Here is a 15,456-nt window from a genome sequence, read left to right on the forward strand (position 1 = left end):
ATTTCAAACCCAGCAAGTATACTTACTAACAGCGGCACACACCGACTACTCTCTCTAACAGCATCACCACCACCCAAAAAATTTTTCAGCAGTGGGAGTCCCCAACTCTTTTTTTTAATTTTTTTTTACATCTCTTCTTCAAGCATAGCTCTGCCTTTTGATCCCATCTCACATTTGGCTTCAATACATATCACACACAATGGAAAACACTCTTGCCAACAAGCCTTCCACCCGGCCCGAAGCCATCAGCGAGCTGCTGCGGGGCCTCGATCGTTTTGATCTGTCTAAAGTCCCCGTGTTCCAGGATTACGTCAAGCAGCAATGCGCCGACGGCACCTTCGACATTGAGGCTAACCTCGCCCTTCTTAAGCTCTACCAAATGAACGTCCAGGCTGTCCCTGACGAAGATACCATTCTTGCCATTCTGTCCAAGGGTCTTGTCCGTTTCTACGCCTCCGACTTTACCCTCGCTCTCCACCTCCTCCCCTGCCACGTTCTCGGTGACATTACCCCCCTCTCCACCGCTAAAGAAGAAAAGAAGGCCGCCGCTGCTGCTGCCGCCGCTGCTGCCGCTGCTTCTGCTTCTTCCGCTGCCGCAAACACTCCAGCTGCTGTTTTCGCGGCCCAATCGACACAAGACGCTGCTGCTGCTGCCGCTGCTGCTGCCGCCGCCGCCGCTGCTAGTGCAGCCGAAAGCAGTAGCGCACCCACCGCCGACCCCACCGTTGGCACCGATAGTCTTTCCGAGTCAGTCCAGCGCCTGTGCTCGCTGTACGCTCTTTTGGATGATGCCAAGTTTGCCGACTTCTGGAGCACATATGAGGAGGATGATGCTTTTGCTGACGCGGTGTGCGGCGTTGCCGATTTCGAGGACGCGCTGCGTCTTTCTATCGCCAAGGCCGTTGGTCTGTCGTCGCGCAAGTTCCCCGTGTCAGTGTTCCAAGAGTGGACCAACATTTCCGGCAACAAGTTTAACGACTGGGTCGTCAAGACACTTGGCTGGTCCTTTGATGAGTCCAAGGAGGTTGTCATTATTCCTTCCAACAAGGATAACGAGATCAAGACGGTTGTCACCAACGAGACTGTTCACTTTGAGCAGCTTGGTCGTCTGATCAAGAGGGGCTATGAGATAAAATAAACATGTAGGCTTATGACTTGATAAAGGAGTTTTGTTAATTGTAACGTTGTGTTTTTCTTGATTTATTAAAAGACGATGAAGAAAAAAATCCAAGTTGAAAGGAAGGAAAGTTCAGTTGAATTCTTTAAAAAAAAAAAATGTTTATGGGAGCTATTTTAAGCATACATGTTTAATATTTATGCGGCTGTAAATTTACATAATATTTGTGGGAACGAGCAATACCACATTATTATCAGCTCATTTGGAATTCTAAAAAGAAACCTTCAATCAATGCCTACCAAACTGGTGAGAAGACAAAATATTGAATAGGAGGGAAATCAGCATTAGGCTTAAAGCTCAATGAATTTCTATAATTAATAGTTAAAGAAGATGAGGACATTTCATCAAATAGAAGGAATACAAGTGTCACAAAAGAACAAAGTTACTAAACCCAAAAAAAAAAAAAAAAAAAAACCCTCAGACAAAGACTCGTCATAAAACGTTAAAAAAAACATGTACAATGAATAGAGGCATAAAGCATCAATTACCCAAAAATAAGATAAAATTTTATTCAAAAAAAAAAAAAAAATAAAAAAAAACTAAAAAAAAAATAAAAAAATAAAATAAAAAAGACGTATTCATAGCAAATGAACAAGCCAAAAATAAAACAAAAAAAAATAATCATAAAATCATTCAATGACCAACATTAAGCAGTCTTTTTAGGTCATTCTCCAAGGCAAAGTTTTCTTGGTTCTTATGAAGACCTAGTGGCTGGCCAATAGGTTGTTGCTGCTGCAAAGGTGGGAGCTGTTGTGGAAACTGCTGCTGGGGTGGCATAGGATAAGGCATTCCTGAAAGGGGAGGAGCATAAAAGGGGCTATTAGGCTCATAAAAATAAGGTGAAGAAGCAGGGTTATTCATAGCCATAGGGACAGGCATAGCACCATTCTGCGAAGGATAGGGCCCGGTAGGACCAAAAGAATAAGGGTAAACAGGGCCATTCATGTAAGGGGCAGCACCACCGGGGACAAGACCATAAAAAGAAGCAGCCTGTTGTGGCTGCTGTTGCTGTTGAATATCGACAACTTGAGAAACAGGAGGGGATACTTGCTTCAACTGTTCTTGAGACTGCTTCAAAGAAACCTCTTTTGGAGAGGAAGACACAGTTTGCTTAATAGGAGAGGAGCTCACTGAAGAAGGCGAAGAAGAAACAGATGAAGCAGCATCTTGGTCGGTCAAGTTATCAGAGGTATCAATACTAAGGTTACTGTGGTGGGCCTTGGGAGAAATCTTGCCCATAAAGGCAGGCTTAGGAAGAGCAGAGGGGTCGGGCGTGTTTGAAAAGCTTGAACCAGCAAAGCAAATTTTGGAAGGCGAAGTTGTAGAAGAGCCACCATTACTACCACTGCCAGCAGTGGCAGCAGTAGGGTTATTATCAAAAGAGTTATTATTGTTGTAGTTATTAAAATTATTATTATTGTTGTTGTTGTTGTTGCTGTTGTTGTAGAGTTTGCAGCGTTGAGGACCAGACCCGTTGTTGGAGCTTTTGTGTCCATACAAGTCAGGAAACAAAACTTCCTTTAGATCCTTTTCCTCTTCAGAGTTTTCAGAATCATCCTGTTGTTTAGATCTCTTGCCGCCGCGACGCAAAGGACGAGATGAGTTATCCAAGTTAGGTTTGCTAGATTTACCCCGTCTACCGGAAAGGGGAAGGTTGGGTAAAGAGACGGTGGAAGGAGAAGGAGAGGGGTCGGCAGAGTCAAAAGGCTTTGAGGTTTGTTGTCGTAAGCCTCTGTTACGTTTTGAAGGAGAGGTTGCATTGTTGTTGTTACTATTAATATTAATATTATTATTAATATAATTATTATTGTTGTTATTATTATTATTTGTGCCGAAAGAAGAGGAGCTACCAGAGCTTCTAATTCTGCGACGCTGCGAGTCAGGCAAGGGGTTTGTCTCACTAGCGTCGTTAGTGGCGGTATAGTTAGAGTCCTGCTCCTGCTGTTCCAGAGGCAAAAGCTTAGCACGGTTTTTTCGGCCACCAGAAGTAAAACTATCAGTGATTCTACCCTGCTGCTGCTGCTGCTGTTGTTGTTGTTGTTGCTTTGGAGCACGGGGCTTTGAGAAGGTACCACTCCTATTGGAAGACATCTGCAAGTTTCCGCTTTCGTTTCCGTTATAGAGGGTCAAGCTCTTACGGCCGCGGTTAGTCAAAGAATTTCCAGAAGAGGATAGAGAATTAACATTATTGTTATTCGAGTTATTTGCACCATTATTACGACGGCCAGAACCGCGAGGTTTGTTGAGAGCGTTTCGAACAATAGCTTGGTTGGTTATGACTGAAGTTGCTTTGGGCATAGTCGGGGTTATAATCGGAGATGAATGTGCGTGCGACATAGTTGCGATATGTTTGCATAGGAAAAATATTTAAAAAAAATTAAAAGAAAAAGACACGTTTCGTTTATTATATATTTTACAGTATCTTTGAAGGTTTCCAAAAAAAAAAGTAAAAATAGAAAAAAAAGACGCGCAACGTTGTTTCCAAAAAATAGAAAAAAATAAATCAAGTGATCAAAAGTTGATATAAAAAAAAGTAGAGTTCAATATAAAAAAAGAAAAATTTAAAACACAAAGAAAAGACTAAATGAAGTCGCTAGTTTGGCAAAAATAAAAATATCTGAACAAAAAAAGAGAGAGTTTTGTGGGTGAAGAGAAAGAAAAAAAAAAAAAAAAAGAAGGGAAAAGAAGAAAATGGCGATGCGTGTTTGGAGGTTTTGAAAAAAAAAAAAAAAAAAATCCCACGCACTGCCACCAACGCCCCCTCATAACATTGTTACAACATGTTACGTAAATATTACATAAATGTAACATATAATAATTTCACGTGATAAAAATCACACACACACACACACACTTTTGAAGAGTTGATCTTTTGAAGCATTTCATTCAATCTCAAATAAATACATACGAACGTATTTTCATAGGAGAAAAAAAAATGGTTTTGCATAATTCTAAATGGGACAAAAAGGCTACAAAAAACTACTATCGGAAGCATAACATTAAACCCCCTCTTCCAAAGCATTTAAGAGATAAAACACAAAAGGATGATGCTGAAAACAGCAGCTCGAGTGACGAAGACATTAGTGGGAAGGAATACAGTGATGCAGAACATCACGAGACAAGAAAAGAAGAATCTTCCAGTGAAGATGAAAAAAGCTCTGAAGAGACCGAGGAGAAGCCAATAGATGAGTTTGGTGACAAGACTAAAACGGGATCAACGACGCTTGCCAAAGTTGTGATTGATGCGGCTGGGCTGACAGAGGAAGACATTGCGAGAATGAAGAGTGGCCGCAAGAAGAAGCCTGGATCTAATGCATGGCGATACAGCAGGAAGAACAAACAAGGTTACAGCAAGGATGATTCTGTTGCAGAGTTGTTGGCTGTACAAGAGCGAAATCCTCAGCTTAAGTACGATCCGGAGTTTCAGGAAGTTCTCAAGGCGCGGCAGGAAGAAGAGGTTTTTGAAGAAGACCAATTGCGATTAGCAAGAGATATTACAACTAAAAAGGCTGTTGAAGAAGAGGAGCGACTGCGGCGAGAGGAAGATGAGGAAGAGGAGCGCGAGGCTCGTGAAGAAGAAGAAGCATTGGAGCGATTGCGTCAGGAACGTCATGAGAGAGAGCTACGTGGAGAGACCAAGACTTATACACTTGCAGAGCTAGAAGATTCCGATGATGAAGATACCAAGAGTCGTTGGCAAAAGGGGAAATGGACAGAAGAGAAGCCAGAAGACACACCTAAAAAGAGCAATGTGAAGAAGCTTAAGGATACTTCAGAGTATTATTCTATTCAACGAGAAATTGATAAAGCAGCAACAGAAGCTGCGATTAAAAAACGGTTTGCAGGTGGCAGCAAAGGCAGTGGTATTGGCACTGCTAGCCACCTTACGGGAAAGACTGGTGCTGGGACAGGCAGAGTGTTGGATATAACCGGGCGTAAGGACAAGGGTGACGATGAGCGGTTAAAACAATTTGTAAAAGACGAGAAGAGACACGGTTCTAAAGCTGAAAATGAGCGGTTACGTGGGGCAGGTTCAAAGTTTGTTTCAAAGGGAGAAGAAGATATTGATTCGTTTTTGAACTCTTTAGATTCTCTCAGCGTGACCGATAAGAAAGATCCATTGGGTGCAGGTCCACATTTAGAGTCAGATTCGGAAAAGGAATACAAGTTCAGTCTTAGTGGTATACCTGGATTGGACTCAGATGATGATAATGATGATGATGGTAAGACACCCCCTAGGTTTAAACTACCGGTTACAGGTGGGGTCAACAAAGATCAAGAGGCTTGGCTTGATAACTTACTTGGGTAAATAGAATGATTTTTCAAAAGTTGTAGTAGGATTGAATAAATGGAATTGAAATCCTTAGCCAAATAACGTAATTTTGCTTAAAACTTTTTAAAAAAAAATGCCTGAGTTTTTACAAACATAGTAATTTGAGACATTACAAATATAAAATATATGGCGAGAGAAAAAAAAAAATAAGGAAAAATTGAAGGCTCAGTGAACACAATACATAAGATGATGACGTTTTGATCTCAAAGGTGAGTTTATTTAAAGTATTAGGTGTTGCAGCTACAATTGTACTTAATTTGGGAAAAACAAAGTCAAACCCTAGCAAAGTTCTAACTATATTTTAGTCAATCAATTAAAATGGAAGTCAGAAAAAACATGGTAGCAGGAAATTAATGGAGGCATGATTTATTGTTTTTACCGAATATTTTCAATTAAGTTTATTAAGAAAAAAAAAACCTTTTACCTTAAAATTTATAGTTTTTAGATTCTCAAAGTCTTTTTTTTCTAATTTTGAGCTCAGCCACCTGATTTTCAAATGAATTTATTTCAACTAGTTTATAGGTACTGGCATATATTATTGTTCATCATCAGTTCTATCGATAACCTGGGCTGATAAACAAGCATATCAGTATAGGAACAGACCTTTTTCAAAGTGATAATAAAGGGATTGAAATATAATATCTAGAAAGTAACAAGTACCTATATAGGTACTTTTTGCAATATATTGTGCAAGTTTAGAATAAGTTAGGCACCCATATCTATGAAAATACTTTAGTATATTCAAGTTAAGAGCTAAGCCACGACTCCGGTTTTTTTTTGTTTATAGACATTGATAATATTTTCATTACATACATAAATCTGGGGTAGTAGTGTGTCATGGTCTTAGAATTAGATGTCTAAGCCTTTCAATAATATTTTGAACTCTGGATAAAATAAATTGGGGATTTCTGGTATTAGTTACAATGGCAAATTGATCCTCTTTAAGTTTATGATTAAACCCAAGCTTTCAAACTACCATTTTTCTTTGGCTGAGCCATTGACATGACTTAAGCCTTAATACGTTTTAATTGAAAAACGAGCAAGCAATAGAAGGACTTGATCAAATTGATATTGTATTTGTTTAAAAGCTATCAAATACTACTTGATGTTTAAAATTCATAAGACCATAAATTAGTACATTGAAAGTTTTAAATATGATTCTCATTGCTTAAAAAGTTTATTTTGAGACCAAAAAAAAAAAAAAAAAAAAGATTAGGCGATAATTTACCATAGGGTTGCTTCTTAAAAACAAAATAATCTTTGATATTCTGTAAACTATTAATTATTTTGCTAATACGGCGGAAAAAAGATTCTTTTAATTATATTACTACTGTCAATTAATTTAGAATTGGCCCCTGGGGTGATTTTTGTCAAGTGGTTAAAATATTCTAAAAAAATATGAAAAATATTTTTATTTAGTCATTGCAAAGCATATACCAATCTGTTACTAAAGAATAATTAGTTATTCACTAAGAAAAGGTATTGTTTTTAAGTGAAGAATACTTTAACTGGGTAGTGGGTGAGTTTGATGAATATGTGTAATCAGGATATCAGTATTTATATAAGAAAACAGTCAAGAACATAGTGACTGACTTTATTTTGGATTAAGTTAAATTTAAAAGAAACTTATACAATCAGTTCATTTTTAGAATATCCAATTGCAATATATATATTATAATAAAACTAAATGAAATTCAAACCAGAATTCTTTGGACACTTTTTCAGGATGCAAAATGAGACTTAATCTCGGGAATTTTCTCAATTGTTAATCATGGGGAACCAAAAAAGAATTTATTTAAATGCCATCATGTTGTTATTGAGATTTTCTTCAAGTTTAATCTGTTGTGTAATTTTTATATATAGAAAACAATGATTATAATCAATTTTTTTTTTGTTATGCCTACAAACTCTCACAGCAGGTATTCGAACAATAACTGGAAGTTACAATTAAATTGAATTGAATATGGTAAAATAGATATAAAATGCAATAATTCAACAACATATCAGCTTTAAATTTAAGAGCAAGATGAAACTTTACAATAGGTATCTTTAGATATAGATTAAGGAAAAAAGAAATATGCATATATATATATTTTATTTTGTGTGATAGTTGATAACCTCGGGGATCTTTTTTTTTTTTTTTTTTTTTTTTTTTTTCTGATTAATTGTCAAACCGAGGAAGTGTTTAGAAAAAAGTAACCGGTTCATTGATTTGTATGCGTGCTGATTATATAAAGGTTTCTATTTCCTCGGCACATTGAAAGAGTATATAAGAATTAATTTTTTTTTTCTTTTTGTTGGGAAATTATTGATCCTTTGATGGTATCAGATTAGATTTAAAATTAAAGAGAGTATTTATAGTAAGAATTAAATAAATCTAAATGGGTTTGATAAATTATATGATGAGTTCATATTGCCAAGTGAATATACAAGAATTGATTTTGAGGATGTCAAAAAAAAAAAAAAAAAATTTGGTATTCAAAATTGGAAAGGGAAATGTAAACAAGCCAATGGTATATACATGTATTTTATTACACTGTCAAAACTATGCTTGGCTTTTTTTTTTATTTTTTTTTATTTTCTAGGCTACAACGGTTCTATTTAAAAAGAATTTGGCAAGTGGGTATGTTTTGTAGATTACCAGTAAGTATGGATTAGGAAAAAGTGTATGAGTAAGTTGAGTTTTTGTTTGAGTGGATAATTTATTAATTTAAAAGGCGTCTTTACCAGTCACCTCTTCGGGTTGGTATCATCCAACGTTTGATTAATTAACGGTTAATTTTTTGATTTTTTTTTTTTTTTAAAAAATAGACAATTAGGTTTGATGGTTGGAGTTAATTAATGTGAATTAAAATAAAAAGATTTAAGAAAAAAAAAAAAAAAGAGGATGAAATAATTAAGATATTTTAGTAAATAAAAAAGAATAAATAATAAATTAAATTAAATTAAATTAAATTAAATTAAATTTAAATATAATCTTACATAAGCTTGTAAAATAAATTGTTTTATTTCTTTTTTCTTTTTAGAGGAAAAGCGGTAGGGCTACAAGATTCCGTTATTCCGTGAATACTTGAAGTAGTCTTATTGAAGTAATTGAAGTAATTGAAGTGTACTTACACACACGGCTATCTTAGACAATTCCTCAAGTCCGTGGAGGTATTAATAATTTATCACGGATAAGATACTGTGCGTATGCTACATCATTAAACTTACCAAGAGAGATGGATTTTTTTTTTCTTTTTTTTTTTTTTTTTGGTTACTTAAAGGAGGAGAAAAGTCAATGAAAAAGGATTACGATAGAATGACGACACAAACGGATATTAGCGGAGGTCCTCATTTCTTTCTTTTTCTTAAAAAGGGAGAGAGAAATAGAGATGGAGCGGGAAAAGAATAATTTCCATTCTCCGGAAATAAGACATGAACGGATCTTTGCCATTTAGAGATATAAAAAAAAAATTATAAACTTTATGGAATAGAAAAGCAAGAAAATATACAGTTATATTTCTTTTATTTTTTTTTTTTTTAAAAAAAAGATTATGAAGCTTACAAAAGAAATGAGTATCGTAGATTGGATTTTATAATGAAGAAAGCCAAAAGTCATATGTCGTAATTGCAACAAAACCTTTTTTTCTTTAGAATAATATATATATATATATGTATATAGTAAATATAAAAGTCAAGTTATTTGATCTAAAGGTACACACACACACATACATACTGTATATGCATCAACCCCCTGCGGGTACTTGCTTATAAAAAAAAAACAAGAAGAAGGAATAAGCGAATACAAAGAAATAAAAAAAAAGTGGACCTCAAATTGAGGAGAATCATATTGACATCAGAAAACCACTTTAGAGAAGAAGAAAGAATTTTTTTTTATTAAATATTATAAAAAAAAAATAAGAATTGAGAGAATTTTTTCTTTCTTTCGTTAGACTGAGTGAACTGATCAGTTCAAAGTCATGACTTTGATTGGTAAGAAAAAGAATTAATGAAAAGTTAGTAGAAGATCATTATTATCATTAATCATCAATTAAAATGATGAATGCTTAATGATTTCTTGCTAATGTATTCAAAGAAGCAGTCAAAATAACTAATAGTGTAATTAAACCAATCAAAAAAAAAAAAAAAAGTTTAGACAATTGAGTTTGACTAATATCAGCTGCAACAGTAAAGTCCTTTTAATTTTTTGTTCATTTGTTTGTAATCAGTTCTACTCTACTCTACTCTGTAAATATTCTCATAAGTCAAAAGAGGTAACTTATCCAGCTTACGAAATGTCAATTATTCTTGGATTCTTGGATTCTTGGATTCTTGGATTCTTGAACTAGACTGAGAGCAAGAAAGAAAAAAAAAAAAAAAATTGGTTCATGAAAAAATTTTTAATCGGATCTTTGCATGAACCAATGTTTTTTTTTTTTTTTTTGATATATATCATCATCATCATATAAACTTGGTTCCGGTATCCCTGAATGTCAAGATATGAATTCCGTAAAAAATTAATTTTATATTTTTTTTTTTAAAAAAAAAAAAAAAAAAAAGAATTGAAATGTTTAAAAATGATCATGATAATATGGGGGTTTTCAATCAAGAACACCCTGATGGACCCAGAATCCGGTTACTTGTCTTGAGAGGGGTTTGTATGGGGTGCACGGCTGGACCAGTTTCCGATAATTTTGATTGAAAAAAATTAAAATTAAAACAAAAATAAAAATTAAAATAAAAATTAAAATAAAAATTAAAATAAAAATTAAAATAAAAATTAAAATAAAAATTAAAATAAAAATTAAAATAAAAATTAAAATAAAAAGTGTCGTTTAAACGACCAAATTTGGTAACTTGAGTTTGTGTGAGTGAGTGACTCTTTAGTTTCTTTCAACTTACTCAAAACTGATTGTTGTTGTTTTTTATTTTTCAAGATTATCATCATCATCATTAACTTTTTTTTTTTGTTTTTAAAAAAAATAATAATATTAAAAAAAAAAAAAATTTTTTTATTCTATTTACTTGGTTGGTCATCAATATTTTCAATTTCTTTTTATTTTTAATTATATATATATATAAATTTAAAAGAAATGAAAGAAATGAAAGAATTAAAAAAAATTTTTTTTTTCTTTAAAACTGGATGATGACAAAACTTTTTTTAAATTTTTATTTTTATTTTTATTTATATTTTTAATGAGTGATGATGATGGATGAATGAACCCAGTAATTCATTCATTCTTTAAAATCTGTGGAAACAACAACAACAACAACAAACAACCGCGGCTTGTTATATCAAAACTAATATAAAACTAATTAGTTTATTTAATTGCATTCTTTAATAACCCTTGGTGAAACGTCAAAGTGGCTAGTGAAAAAAAAAAAAAATTTTTTTTCCTTTCTTTCTTTCTTTCTTTCTTTCTTTCTTTTAGGAAATTACGGGGTATAATACTATATATAATAATAAAGAATAGTTATGTGATGTTTAAAAGGTCTTTGTGGAAAAGGAAAAGAATCGGTGAAATAAATAAAATAAAAAGGGGTTATTGATATCGGCAATCCAGTGATATCGGCGATTCCAAAAAAATAAATATATATATATATATATATATATATATATATATTTATTTTTTTCATTTTTCATTTTTCATTTTTTTCTTAAAACACCATTTACTAGTCTAGTTATTTTATTATTATTATTATTATTCTTTGCCTTTCTATTTGATCTTTTTTTTTTTAAAAGAATTTTTTTTTTTTTTTTTTTTTTTTTTTTTTTTTTTTAAAAAAAAAAAAAAAAAAAAAAAAAAAAAACAGTAATATACAACTTTTAGTAGTGATGTAGGTCACCAGGCGAATCAGATGAACCAAAAACAAGTGCACAGCAGGATATAGTATTAATTGAAAAAAAAAAAAAAAAAAAAAAAAAAAAGATATTGAAGAAACCACCCTGGTTTATAAAAAAAAAAAAAACGGTTTCTGGGGACGAAAGTGGTGGGAAGAGTAGGTCACGCGAGAAGAAGAAGAAGAATAACAATAAAAATAAAAATAATAAAAATGGAGAGAACCGATTGTAATTGGTAGATAAATAAAAAAAATAAAAACTAAAAAATAAAAAATAAAAAATAAAATTGATATTTGCCCGTTGGATTTAACAGATGATTATGATCTTAATTATAATTATGATAATAATGATGATGATCTTGACTGAGATAATTATCATTTTTTTTTTTTTTTTTTTTTGAAAACAATCTTATTTGTAGGAAGAGGAGGAGGAGGAGGACTGGAGAAAAGATACGATTCTTTGTGATTATTTACATTTTGATTTTAGGCCATGTCAATCATAATCATAATCATAATCATGATTGTGATTGTGATTGTGAATCTAATATTTATATATTTTATTTTTTTTGCTCGCCTTAAGCGTAAAAAATACAAATATGAATATGAATACAAATTTTGTATACAAATTTTTTTTGTTTATTAAAAATATAATAAAATAAATATCACTCAATTTATAAATGAAAATAAATGAAAATAAACAAATAAACATATAAGTAAATAAATAAACAGAAGAAAAAAAACTCCTCATCAATTATTAAAAGGTCTCATGGTTATTGGGTCATAATAATGTGTTTTTTTAAAAAAGATTCTAGATAAGTTTGAAAAATAAATATATATATATATATATATATATATATATTTGTGACAACTAAGAAACAGAATTCAGAGGGATTTTAATTTAATTTAATTTTTTTAATTCTCAAAGTTTCATTTTCATGATACTTTTTTTTGATTGATTGATTGATTGATTGATGGATTGATTCTCTTAAGTTTTAAAAAAAATAAATTTCTTCTTTGTTGTTTTTAATATATAAATACTTTTAAACCTTTTATTTTGTTTTGTTTTTTGTATATTAAATGTTTTATAGTTTGTTTGTTTGTTTATTCTCATCTCTCTCTCTCTCTCTCTCTCTCTCTCTCTCTCTCATTTTTTTTTCTCTCCCCTTTTGTTTTTTTAAAAAAATTCAACTTTTGTTTCATTTTTTTCAGCTTCATCTTCTTCTTCATCATCTTCTTCTTTTTTATTAACTTTACTTACACTCGTGATATATCATGTATCAAAAGGTACTCAATACTATGTAACTCGTTTACACCATACAACAACAATACTTACAGGATGGTCTTTCCCTTTTCCCCCCCTCGTGATGATTGACAGGTACTAAGTACCATTGTTTGTGTATATTATATATATTTTTTCATTCATTCTTTCATTCATTCACTTATTTCAAAAAATGAATGAACCTTTTTTTTTTTTTTTTTTTCTGTCCCCTACAAAGCCGTACGCTTTTTTTTTTTCCCACTTTATTTCAAGTCTTTTCTTCCCCATAAATTGTGGAGATTGTAGATTTTTTTTTTAAAAAAAAAAAAAAAAAAAAAAAAAATTTTTAAATAAATAAAAGATAAAAATAAAATAAATATGACACCAAGTTATTATTCAAATAATATACATAAATAAATATATAAATAAATATATAAATTTCCTTTTAATATATATATATATTTTTGTTTTTCCTTGTATTCCGTCAAACTCCTTACCCAATCTCCTTCTTCTACAAACGGAATTCAAAAAAAAAAAAAAAAAAAAAAAAAAAAAGTTATATTTGTGGGAGTGTATTTAATTTTTTATATGCTAAAACAATTTCGGGTTTTGATACCTACAAGAAATTTTTTTTCTTAATATGAAGAAGAAGAAGAAGAAGAAGAAGAATAAGAAGAAGAAGAAGAAGAAAATCATTTATTAATGGACCTATTAGTTTTTTTTTTTTTTTTTTTTTTTTTTTTTTTTTTTGGAGGAGGAGGAGGAGGAGAAGGAGAAGGAAATTAGTGACAAGAGGGAACTTTAGGCGGTGGCGTTTTTTCAATGGTTCTGGGCATGGCTGCTAACTGCTAACTGCTACATTTATTGTTGTTGTTTTAAAATTTTAAATAAATAAATAAATAAATAAATAAATAAATAAATAAATAAATAAATAAATAAATAAATCCTTTACGTCGTCTTATTAACTCTTATTCTACTACTTCCCTAATTGAGTCTTAATATTATCTCAATCGTACATCATATATATATATATATATATATAATAAAGTATTAAAGTATTAAAGTAGTTAAGCCTAGACATTAGTCAGTTTATCTTGTTATTGTTGGTAAATAAATATTCATCATCATCAATTGGAATATCTTTCATTGTAGGGCTTTGAAAGAAAATGATATCCGTACCAAACAATTCCGTGTAAAATAAAAATAAACTAAACTGAACTAAACTATAAACTCATTTCCGAAGAATATATAGAATAGATTGAATATAGATGAATGGACATATGGATGAATAGAAATTTTTTTTTTTTTTTTTTTATTCTTTCATTTATTATAGCCTGATTTTTTTTTTTTTTTTTTTTTTTTTTTTTAAATATATTCCAAAAACCCAAATAAGGTCAATCAGGTAAATCATCCTCTTCTTCCTCCTTCTCTTTCTCTTTCTCTTTCTTTTCAATCACTATATATATATTTATAGTAACCTTCAATTGAATGTTGTTAATTTTAATTAAGTAAGTGAGTGCAATGAGTTCAATGAGTTCAATGAGTGCAATTAATAGTCTTTAGAAAAAAAAAAAAAAAAAAGAAAAAAAGATTCTGGCTGGTTTAAATTTGGTCTAGTCATAGAGTTAACTTGTGATCTGATAATAATAACAAATAAATAAATAAATAACTAAATAAATAAAATATATGTAAAAGACTAAAAAAATAAAATAAAATAAAAAAAAAAAAAACACTCTCGCGTCATGTTTGTCATTCAACACTACTGGTGATGATTTTTTAAAGTTATAAATTATTATTCTATTTTAATTCTTTAAGAATAATTGATTGATTGATTGAATGAATGAATGAATGAATGAATGAATGAATGAATGAATGATTGACTCAGCTGCAATCAAACTTTTTTTTTTTTGTTCTTCTTTTTGGTTCCTTTACATACGGCTTTCAAGTTATTATTATTATTATTATTATTATTATTATTATTATTATTATTATTATTATTATTATTATTATTATTATTATTATTATTATTATTCCTTTAGGTCAGCTGCAAAGAAAAAAAAAAAAAAAACTTTTTATTTGTTTTTTTTTTTTCAATTTTTTTTAATTTTTTTTTTTTAATTTTTTTAATTTTTTTTTTTATTATAATCATTATAAAATACAAATTCATTATTCATTAATCGTTAGAAGGAAAAGAAGAAGAAAAAGAAAAAAAAGCTCATATCTTCATCAATCATCATCATCATCAATCATTTATAAAAAAAAAAAAAAAAAAAAAAAATCATTCAGATTATTAAAATAAATGAGGAATCATCTTAGTATACCATTTCCCGGACCCCGCTGCTGAAGCTGTAACTCCTGACTGTTGTTGTTGTTGTTGCTGAGAAATCTCAACTCCACCATCATCTTTCCGATTCCCATGCGAACCCCGTCTGCGAGACTTGCGCGGCTTGGCATTTCTTTTTCTATCCCCATCACCATTACCACCACTGCCCTCACCTGACGACTCAGAATTCAATGACGATTCCCGACGTAAACTTTTTCTTCGAGTTGTCTGAGTATCTGAATGTTGCTGTTGCTGCTGCTGCTGCTGCTGCTGCTGATGTTGATGTTGCTCATTCTCAAGTTGAGACATCCGACATCTCAACCCATGATCAAGATTCAAAAGTAACATAATGGCAACCATTGATAATGCATCATTCACACGTACCCGCTGATTAGTTTGCGAGTGTCCTGCCAAATGTTTTGTAGTTTGTAAAGTATTTGGACAAACCTTGACTGGGAACATGGGAGGAGAACTCATTCCTCCAGTTAAAGTCTTCCCAAGTCCATTCACTTCATCACCTGAACTGTAAAACTCTTCATCAT

At 31.3% G+C, this 15,456-nt stretch overlaps 4 protein-coding genes across 4 annotated transcripts in view; 2 read left to right on the plus strand and 2 right to left on the minus strand.

The window, feature by feature from the left end:
• Window positions 1-199: 199 nt before the first annotated feature.
• SAPINGB_P004006 (uncharacterized protein) lies at window positions 200-1,138 on the plus strand (the record flags this gene model as incomplete). The annotated part of the gene is made up of 1 exon (XM_031998721.1): window positions 200-1,138. The coding sequence occupies one exon, from the start codon at window positions 200-202 to the stop codon at window positions 1,136-1,138; it is 939 nt and encodes a 312-aa protein (XP_031854612.1).
• Window positions 1,139-1,810: 672 nt separating this feature from the next.
• Window positions 1,811-3,475, minus strand: SAPINGB_P004007 (uncharacterized protein; the record flags this gene model as incomplete). Its single annotated transcript, XM_031998722.1, has 1 exon — window positions 1,811-3,475. One exon carries the CDS (start codon window positions 3,473-3,475, stop codon window positions 1,811-1,813), a length of 1,665 nt encoding a protein of 554 aa, XP_031854613.1.
• A 637-nt stretch (window positions 3,476-4,112) lies between these two features.
• Window positions 4,113-5,486, plus strand: SAPINGB_P004008 (uncharacterized protein; the record flags this gene model as incomplete). The annotated part of the gene is made up of 1 exon (XM_031998723.1): window positions 4,113-5,486. One exon carries the CDS (start codon window positions 4,113-4,115, stop codon window positions 5,484-5,486), a length of 1,374 nt encoding a protein of 457 aa, XP_031854614.1.
• Window positions 5,487-14,881: 9,395 nt separating this feature from the next.
• SAPINGB_P004009 (uncharacterized protein) overlaps window positions 14,882-15,456 on the minus strand; it is a gene marked incomplete at both ends in the record, with an annotated part of 2,058 nt that continues 1,483 nt past the window's right edge. The window contains one exon of the mRNA XM_031998724.1: window positions 14,882-15,456. This exon is cut by the window's right edge and continues 1,483 nt beyond it. Coding sequence (XP_031854615.1) covers window positions 14,882-15,456 — 575 coding nt within the window.

This window comes from Magnusiomyces paraingens (assembly GCF_902498895.1).
Source record: "Magnusiomyces paraingens strain CBS 517.90 genome assembly, contig: contig3, whole genome shotgun sequence".
Lineage (NCBI taxonomy): Eukaryota > Fungi > Ascomycota > Dipodascomycetes > Dipodascales > Dipodascaceae > Magnusiomyces > Magnusiomyces paraingens.